General features: G+C 36.0%; 1 protein-coding gene across 1 annotated transcript; it reads left to right on the top strand.

The window, feature by feature from the left end:
• The first annotated feature begins 98 nt into the window (after nt 1–98).
• LOC142343856 (uncharacterized) lies at nt 99–5,134 on the top strand. The gene is made up of 3 exons (XM_075395220.1): nt 99–245; nt 2,216–2,891; nt 3,491–5,134. The coding sequence occupies exons 1-3, from the start codon at nt 196–198 to the stop codon at nt 5,021–5,023; spliced, it is 2,259 nt and encodes a 752-aa protein (XP_075251335.1). The 5' UTR covers nt 99–195; the 3' UTR covers nt 5,024–5,134.
• Nucleotides 5,135–10,139: the final 5,005 nt, after the last annotated feature.

The raw sequence follows: 10,139 nt of genomic DNA, 5'->3' as shown, positions 1-10,139 counted from the left end.
TAAGATGGTTTTAGCCTCTTTTCAATCCATTTTTAACTGGAAACGTCGGAAATCAGTAGTGTCATACACACAATGTTGAAAACGTGTCTCTGTGCTAACAATTCGATCACAGCAAATAACATCTCTTTCAGGTACAACTGGTACGACCAAAACACTCTCCAGAGGTCCCTCAGGCCCAGTAAGTCCCTGGAAAACATGCGGAGGGTGCAACCTGCCAAGTTCAGATCCACCCACTACCTCTACAGGTACTGTTGGGATATTTTCCTCTTCTGCCCCCCCCCCCCCCCTCCCCAGCTTAGTGCATATTATTTGCACCCCCCAGACGCACGTGCCATATTTTTACACAATGATTTACTGCCTGTAAATGATAATGCTCTGTAACTGGGAAGAGCATAACGTACTGGGGGGCACAAACGGAAAAAAATCCTACTATTGTTTAACTCTGTTAGTTAGAAAACGAATGAATGTTTTAATAAAACGTCGAGAGTATGAAATGACAGAGTTTATGATGTCTGTAATTTTGCATAAAGTGTTTGTTAAATAGTAACATGACTTTGCAAAAAAAAATTTTGAAATTCTGGCAAACATCTCGAACTGTTACGCGGGTCTCGGCAAATGTAGAAAATTCTTCGTGAACTTATCAGTGACGCAAACTATACGTCAAATGTATCCTGCAACAAATGCTGGTACTTGTTTTTGTGTAATTAAACTGATGCAGATAATGGAGCAACTTTTCATCACTTTTTTACAATTTAAAAGTTTCAAGTTATTTTGCTTACCAGGTAAATTCAACTTAAGGTGAAACTAAGGTAAGAATTATCTTAATTTTGATTATATCATTTGTTAACGTAAATATGTCTGAAATTTTTCCTTTTTTTTGTAAATATGCCTGAATTTTCTGCGAAACAATGTACATTGTTCACAATTTTGTTTTAATATTACTGATGAATTTTATAGAAACATCGAGAGAAAAGCAATTAATGATGCTTCACGTCAAAATTTTCAGATATTTACATTGGCACACACATTAGGTGGCCAATTTCCGAAAAAAGCGAGAATACATACTATTTTCATAAGATTTTCATGACCCATGTTTTAAGTTTAGAGTTTCTAAAGTTTTTGGAAACAAGTGACACTAGGCTAACTTAGTTCAAATTGAAAGAAATGGAAGAAGGCCTAATTTGTGGTTAATTGCAGAATTTTCTCTATCAACACTATTCGTGGATTACGAAGTCAATAAGCCGTTTTAAAATTACCCAAAGCACTATTCACAAGAATAATTGAGTCTTTGAATATGATCTCCATTAATTACTAATAAAATTTGGCAATAAAGTTTTAGGCTAACTATTTGCTGAAAATGGTGATATTTATCAGTGAGTACTCGTGACAAAAGTTAAGCACTTCCAACGATATAAGCCATTCATTTCCATGTTTTGTGCTACTAATTTCTATTGCCAAAAGTGTTATATGAATCGTGAAAATGGGGTGGCGGTTTGGCCACTCGAATCCACGAAATGCAAAATTTATTTATAATTGCCTTTTCGAACATACTTTGTATTTTACCTAGATGAGATTCCTTTATGCCTATAAAGTTCTAGGAAAAAGTTCTCGATATTCGGATTAAAAAAGTACTGTTTTTTTTAAGAAATTTGGCTGCGTTTTTTTCATTGTACTATTCAGGCCTTTTTTTAAAAAATGCCTGAATGGGTTCATTCTGTTTTACTTCACCTGAATTTCACTTCAGCAGCTGTTAATATTTTTAGATTCTTTAAAAAAATACAACTTCTAGTAAACTTTTTAGTAAAAATCTAATTTTTCATGGTAAATTTTCTTCAGCTTATAGTTTGAATTTACAATTTTCAGGTACGTTTCGGTAATTTTAAACTTAATCTTTCAATTGTTTTTAAAGGAGACTTTAGGCGGCCTATTCCACTTTCAAGCATAGACCCAATTTTCAATTTGCCGATTTTCTTGAAAATACGACAATACTAAACATTACGCACTACAAACACCCATTAAAAGTGCGCTACCTACAAGAAAACAAAAAACTGCCATTTTGAGACTGGAATTGGTCATTTTACCAATGATCACTTGTTTAAATCCATAAATTTCTCAACTAGCGTGACAAAAGCAGTATCTAGATGTTTTACTGTAATGTTGTTGGGGATGGAATTTAAGGAAACATGGATGAAACAACATAGGGTTCTTTTTGCAGGTACCATCCGATATCTGTAGTCGACAGCAATGCTGATGGTTCAGCTACTACCACCACCCAACAGTCAATCGTCATGGTTTACAAACAAAACAGGCTTCGTAAACAACGACGCTTCGGTTCCGATGGTGCTCTACAGCGAGTTGGTTTCTGGCACGAGGTCTCAAAACCCAATCGCAAATTCAAATCAACATCTACACTGGCCGGCCTTAGACATCTAAACAGTAGTGCTAACTCAACCAACTCTAATACTATTTCTAGTTATAATGGTAATGGTTATAGCCGTACTAACCGCCCGGGACATTCTCTGAGTAGTGTCTCGTTGGCGTTACCCATTACCCGGGCACAGAGTGAAAGGTACTTTGTACCAGCGAACAGGGTCCAGCAATCATCAGCAATCAGCCAAACATCATCATCAGTTGCACCCGGGGGAGATTTCCTGATCCAAACTGAAGGTTTTATCAACGATGGCAGTCGCGCCATACAGTCCTTGTCGACCCAGATTGCGAGTGCGGGGGTCTCGGCGCTAGAGAAGTTGATGACGATAAAGAACCACTTGACGGGATCTCTGAGATCACCCCAAGCTACCACATCTTACTACTCTGCATTGGTGAATGAGAGGATTAACGAAGAGACGGCTTCCCAAGCTAACTATGAGGACATGAGCGAATGCTCAATCGTAAGTCTGCACTTTAGATTACCCAGTAAACTGAAACTTGATACACCTTGATATGAAACATACTAAATCTTGGTAAATTGTGCCAAGATCTTGCCATGATACTTAGCAAGAAAACATCAAGATATGTACGAACTTGCAAGATCTTTGCATGGCTGTCAAGAAACAAGATCTTGGCAAGATTTCCGAGAAAGATTAACAATGACATGGCAAAATATGCCATTAAGAATATCGAATGTTGAAACTAAAACGAAATGTAAATTGTAAAAAAAAAGTTATTCATGTTAACAGAATAAACACATTCACCGGGTATGACTGATAAAATAACTGCATTGTCACCAAAAAAATATGAATATTGTCTGTTTCGGCGCTCCACTTAATTGACATATAATTTGTCATTAAATGATGATCATAAGAAATATTGCTGGGCCGAAACAGAATGGATCCTACAATTTGTCTGAGGAAATGAACGTTTTTGACCAAAAATGTTTTTGGACAATTAGTTACAAAAAAGATTTTAAAATAAAAATCAAACTGAACTAAACTCTTACAAAAAGAGCCAAAATTAGCGTTATTTTCTAATAGTCGTCGTTCATTTTCAGAGCCTTCAGGAGTCGGAGAGTGCTGAAGTGTTTCTAAAGGACGAACAACCTTCATTTGCAAACTGCGATTATGTAGTTGAACTGCCTCCCGTACTCGCAGCTAGCAGCAGCAGTGAAAGCTGCACCAGTGACCAAGACGACCTCTTCTCAACATCGGGTGACTTCAAACCAACTGACCTCGATGGCAAAACCAACCCGATCAGAGTTACGGGAGGCTTGATCACGCCTACCGCGAGTCCGTCTGAAGCTTGTGAGAAAAGTAAAAATATAGATTTCAGTATCCCGCTCTTCGTCGATATCAGCGAACCAATGTTGATGCTGGATTCCGAGTCGGAAATGGGATCCCCAACGTTGATCAGCACGGATTCGAACTTCACGAATCAAACTGAAAAGTTACAAAATGAACCAGATATCACTATTTCTCCGGAACCCAAAGTCGAATTTACAAAACCCCCTCAAAATCCCTCTTTGGACCTTCTGAAAGAATCGGCGAGCAATTTGCCACCGTCGAGATACGACTACCCAGCTTTTCTAACCATACCAGTTGATCAACCAAATCCAGACACACAAAAAGCTTCAAAATTAGAAGACAAGAATGTTCTAGAAAGTTCTGCATCAGTTACAATTGATATCGAAGAAATACCCACAATTACATCACCTACTATTGAAATTTACTCAACAGAAAATTCAAGTTGCGAGGGTGTTGTATCGCTACTTGATCCCCCCGCCGAAACTTTCAAGTCATTAGAAAAGAGCGTGAGATCACAAATACGAATAAAAGAAAACTCGGTTCAATTTAGCCGAGAATTCGCTCATAGCTCTGATTACGGACTAAGCTCGCATTTTGAGCAAAATGAGCGTCCGTACGAACCTAATCTGTATAAAGAAGAAGTAAACATGGGCGAACTGTTCCCGATTAGTGAAGAAAAACGGCGGAAAAACTCAAGCGATGAACGAAAAAGGTTTGTTCACAACACATTAAGTGCTCCTACTTTCACGTCAAGCGGGCGCAGATTTAGTAGCAGCGATTATGACTCGTTCTACACATCGGCAAAAGCGGCGTTTAACAAAGCTAGTTCATCTAGAACTGGGAACACCAGTTCTAAAGACTACGAATTGCGGGTGTCATTGGTCGCAAATCGGGAATCGGAATACATTCGCAAACATCGGAGTCGTTATTCGTCAGTAGGCGCTGCGACTTCGGACAGAGTACAAGCACACAGCTCGGCGAATATTTACATGTCACTTTTAAACATAATACAACAAAGCCAGAGTTTAATAACAGATTTAGCATTACATTATCAGCAAGAAATCGAACAAACATCACCATCACCAGTAATTACACAATCTGATTACAGTCCAGAGACGGTTTTCTGGTCAGCGGAGGCAACGGGAAGCGAGCCAGCGCCAGTGCAGAATTATGAGCAGATGAATTTGTATCACCAGAATCAAAATATGCCTGCGCCACCTAGAAATGCCGGGCAATGGATAGTAACTCACCCAGAAAACTGTGTCAAAGAAAGTTTTGTATAGTAAACTCGGATCTAAAAAGTGTATATATCAATTTTGTTCAAATAATTAACAGTAGATTATATTATTTTAGCAAAAATTGATTTGAATTTAACTGTTTTATGTTCTCTTTTATGTTGATCTATTATGATTCAGACTAAAGCTTTCGGGGTCAAGACATGACAAAAGTTTGGCTTTGAAAATCAACAATTAACAATTTTTCTGTGACACCATACAGGTCGAAATTTTTGGTTTAAAAACCGAACGAATAGCTGCGAGCATGCAGCGTACAGAAATTATCAAGGTAACAATGCACAGGCTACAGGCTCAAAAAAAACAAACCTTTTCGTTGAAGAAGTAGTGTATCCGACAAAAAAAAACAGATACCGATTCTTGTAATCAAATTTGGGGTGTTTCCCATTACAGACCCCTACGAAATTATAGCCCCCATTATGTTGCATTCACTTTGATTCGGGGTTGGGGAAGGCTATACGTTACATTAACACCACGCGGGGGTATATATATATATATATATATATATATATATATATATATATATATATATATATATATATATTATGGGGAGACCCCGAATTTGAAACATACTAAAAAGTGAGCGCACTGCACTTAAAAAATCTTTAAATCGAATGTAAAAATTATATGTGATCAGTAAAATGTTGAAAAAGTGCATTTTGGCTACGGAAGACAAGTCATTTGTTTGATTCATCGTTTCTTTGAAATAAACTGTACATAATTACCTCAAAAAAGCTCTACGTCCAAAAGTGGACTGAAAGGCAAATACTCGAAAAATATAGCCTTCAGCCGGATTCAGGTTAAGATCATACAGATCATAATTGATATTGTGGAAACCATAACTTGCATCATACTATCATTCTTTATATGGAACAAAGGAAATCGTTCAAAGAATGTCAACACATCAAGTTATTACTGTGCATGGTTGACCGGATTCTATAACTTTTTCCACCATTGCCATGAAAACAACCGCTCGACAAGTAGGTTACTTTGCCAACCAAAGTTGAGGTGCCAGTATGAGGTGGCAGTAAGTTGATACAGAAACCAGCATGTCCAGACTGTCTCACACGAAATTATCTATGTCCAGATCCTCCCAGAAAGAAGGATATTATGTCCAGACTTTCATGCTTTTACCAGAATCTTGTGCCTTGTGCGTTCAAAGTCAGAGACTCTGTAAACACTACAAGTAACTTATGTAATTGAAATTAGAATAATTTACTCATTTCGTATATACAACCTCAAATTTAAATATATTAGGAGGTTAGTCGCGTTTTAAAAATTAACTTAAACTTAATAAAAGCCTTGCAAAAGATTTATTGGCAAAATATGATGTACTTTGCCCTGTAAAGATAAAATTCGAATTTTTTTCAACATCATCTTTCGATAAAACAAGATTTAAAAGTTTTAAATAACGAGCAAAAGACTGAGTGCACTTTTGGTGCAGTCAACATTTTGCTATTTATGTTTAAACCCAGCGATTCGCGGCTTTCTGCTTTGAAGGCTGCCACTTGAGTGGGTTTTCTAGAGTAAAAATGCTGAAAAAAATTGTACGTTCATGTCCAGACGTTTGTGCGTTATAGTCCAGACAGCCATGCGTTCACATTCAGTCGTGAGTGCGTTTTTCCAAGTTTCCAGACTACGTAATTTTGAAAGAACGACGCACCCATCTTTGGCCTGGGCATAAATGGTCACGTCTGGGACCTCAGCCTGAAATTGTTTCAAAACCTGAGAGACAGAATGACTGTTTGAATTATGACATGAAGCATCGTGACAAACAAATAACTTGAACAAATATACTTGAGTTAAAACGCAGCAGCGTTGTTCAGTAATGCGCTAAAATATTAAAACAAAATAATAATGCAACAACATACGGATAACCTGTTCATTATTAATTTAGAAAATTTATCATCAAACTACTCTCATCTGCCTCATACTCTACCTCTCAGTTTTTCAAGCTTCACGAGCTGCATTTGAAAATGATAAATAATAATTCAAGAAGTGAAAGAAGATTGAGAAAAATCATTTGTAATTGAATTGCGAGCAGGAAAATTGCACGAAAACGTTTGTTCCACTTCACAACAAAAATACTATTAGATTTGAGTTGCAAATTAGTGTCCCAGATATTCAAAATTGCCCATTTATTGACATCGAAAAAACTACCGAACAAAAAACAGAAAAAAATTATGAACAAATTTTATGTCTGAATGCGGCCCATCTTTGTTGCAAAATCTTTCTGTTGGGTCAAGTTATAGACATACACAAGAAGTGATCTAATTTTTCACCGTTGAACAGGAAATTTATCAAAATGTAAATCTCAGTAAGTGTTTCTTCTGTGGAACGCGAATTTGGCAATTTTTAAATTCAATTTTCACTCTTACAGACTGGAATTTTTTGATAAGGGGATAAACGATTTTTAAAAACTCAGATACTCATGATTGGCACATAGAAACTATCCCTAAGGTCGTCTGTTTCCATTATAACCAATCAATACGTTATCCCCAATACGTTACAATTGCTTTTGTTGTATCTTCCCAATTTTCACATACAACTTAAAACTCTCAGCTTGCTAAACAAAAATCCAAAATTTTAAATTATACTTTCTCAATCCTTTTCGAATAGAAATTTCGCTTTGCGTACTGTTTCGTATGTTAATTTGAATCATGCGAAACAATTCAGCATCTTTTTTCACTTGTTTCATTCTTGTAATGATCCCTGCTATTTAAAACACAAACATTTGAAACAGAATTTGCTCAAAATCATTGCTTTTTTGTTCTGTTTCAGGGAAAGTTTTTCTGTGAAAAATAACTGTTGAAAGCAAAAAGCATTATAGTGTTTTGCTAACTGCAATGCACGAAGGAAAGACACTTGAGTGCAGTAAACAACGAAACATCCATTCGCTAAAAGAATGGCCTAACTAATATTTAGCTATCAGAAAAAAAACAAAATTAATAAAACAAACATCATTCATCTCAAATATTGTTTGACACTAGGAATCAGTTTTTTAGTTTCTTAAATAGATAACCTAAATTGAAAATTTTTTGATAAAATGTTGATCTCTCACAATTAAACAAACATCATAACATTTTTACTTAAGTTTTTTTTTCTCTTTGACAGAAGCATATTTGGAAATTGTAACTAAGCGTCTACTTGTGGCATCAGTTCTTCAGGCCATTCGAAGATCTTATGTACAAAGTAAAATGCTTTAAATTTTTCCTTTAACCTCTTTTTATCCAAAAGCATTAAAATGTGAATCAAACTGTAAATTATAACGACTCCTTTAAATTATAACGCAGTTTTTGTCGATCAATGCCAAAAAACTCGCATACTGAAGAACGTTTTATAGAATACCAGAGTGAATTTTATGACACCACGAAACAGGGTGGAATTGCACTAGTTGTTCGTTAGTTCTTAGATTGCTACAAAATCGAAACGGTTGCAACTGAGAAAATTTTGCAAATTTGGAAAAAAGAGTTCCCTCAAAAATAGTTTTGTCAAAAATGACTGTTAAAAGCAAAATTTCAACATAGTGTTTTGCTAACTGCAATGCACGAAGGAAAGACACTTGAGTGCAGTAAACAACGAAACATCCATTCGCTAAAAGAATGGCCTAACTAATATTTAGCTATCAGAAAAAAAATAAAATTAATAAAACAAACAACATCATTCATCTCAAATATTGTTTGACACTAGGAATCAGTTTTTTATTTTCTTAAATAGTTAGCCTAAAATTAAAGTTTTTTGATAAATTTCTTATCTCTCACAATTAAACAAACATCATATCATTTTTACTTAAATTTTTATCTCTTAAGCGTGAAAAATGTGAATCAAGCTGTAAAATGACTCCTCTAAATTATAACGCAGTTTTTTTCGATCAAAGCCAAAAAACTCACATACTGAAGAACGTTGTATAGAAAACTAGATCGGAGTTTATGACACGACAAAACTGGATGGAATTGCGCTAATTGTTCTTTAGCTCACAGGTTGCTACAAAATTGAAACGGTTGCAACTGAGAAGTTTTTGCATATTTGAAAAGAGTTCCCTCTAAAATCGAACAAGTTAGCTTAATTTTGGATAATGTTGCTGCAGAAAAAGCTGCCTCAAAATTTCACTAAAAACGAAAACTTACCTGAACTAATCAAATTCTTTATCTCTGTTGGAGTTGTCGCAGATCAGTTGCAACTCCCGGAACTTGAACAGTTTGATTAATTAAATGGTACCGCTCCAAACCGTTTGAAAAAATCTAGCCAGTTTTTCTCGCCGCAAACTGTTTGACAAAAAACTCTTGATAACATACTATATTATTTTTGGCTTTATTTTTGGACGTACAATATTGATTATACCAAGTGTTACCAGGAAATAATATTAGAATTGCGACGAATAGCAATAAAGAAACGTTTCCACTGCAGAGCTCCTGCAATTTTTAGCGTCGCAGTTAAAAACTGTGAACTTCAGTAAGAATTCAAAATTTAAAAAAGCGTTAAAATACCGCTGTGACATTTTAATCAGCATAGTGATGCAGCTTTTATAATGCAGCTTTTAGTGATGGTATTTTCTCACCATACTGAACGCTAAAGAGCATAAATGTTTTAACAATTGACCAGATTCAACGCAATTTTTACAATCTTAGCGATTGTTAGTTTTGGCAGCTCGACCAGGTATGCATATGCAAATTTTCCAGGCCAAACCAACGTTTAAGAGAATATCAAAACATCAGTAAAATAACGCACGCAGAAGTTCAGTTCACACAGTCTAATCCATGCAAAACTTTTGTTAACGGTGATGGGTCAGAAAATAGATCCAATCCTAATTTTCCTATTCCCGCTTCAGAATTAACTTGAGTCTCAACATCAGGAATTCAAAAGACACGGAATTCTACACAGACCCCCCCCCCCCCCCCCCACGCGGTCGAAAACAAAATGAAATAATTCCGCAAAGGTATACTTATAGCGTCACAGTAAAAACTGAGCGAGGGTGTATCTCTCGCGCTATATTAAAACATGGGTTTTACAGACCTTTTGCAAGTTTGGGTTACATATGCAATATTTCCATGGTGACCGGATTCGCGGGAACCAATTTCTGTTTAATACATGCTATGCGTTCTTTGTA

Source organism: Convolutriloba macropyga, chromosome 8 (genome assembly GCF_964194025.1).
Source record: "Convolutriloba macropyga chromosome 8, txConMacr16.3, whole genome shotgun sequence".
NCBI lineage: Eukaryota > Metazoa > Xenacoelomorpha > Acoela > Convolutidae > Convolutriloba > Convolutriloba macropyga.
Note: the sequence above shows the minus strand (reverse complement) of the source record. Positions and strands in the feature narration are given on the sequence as shown.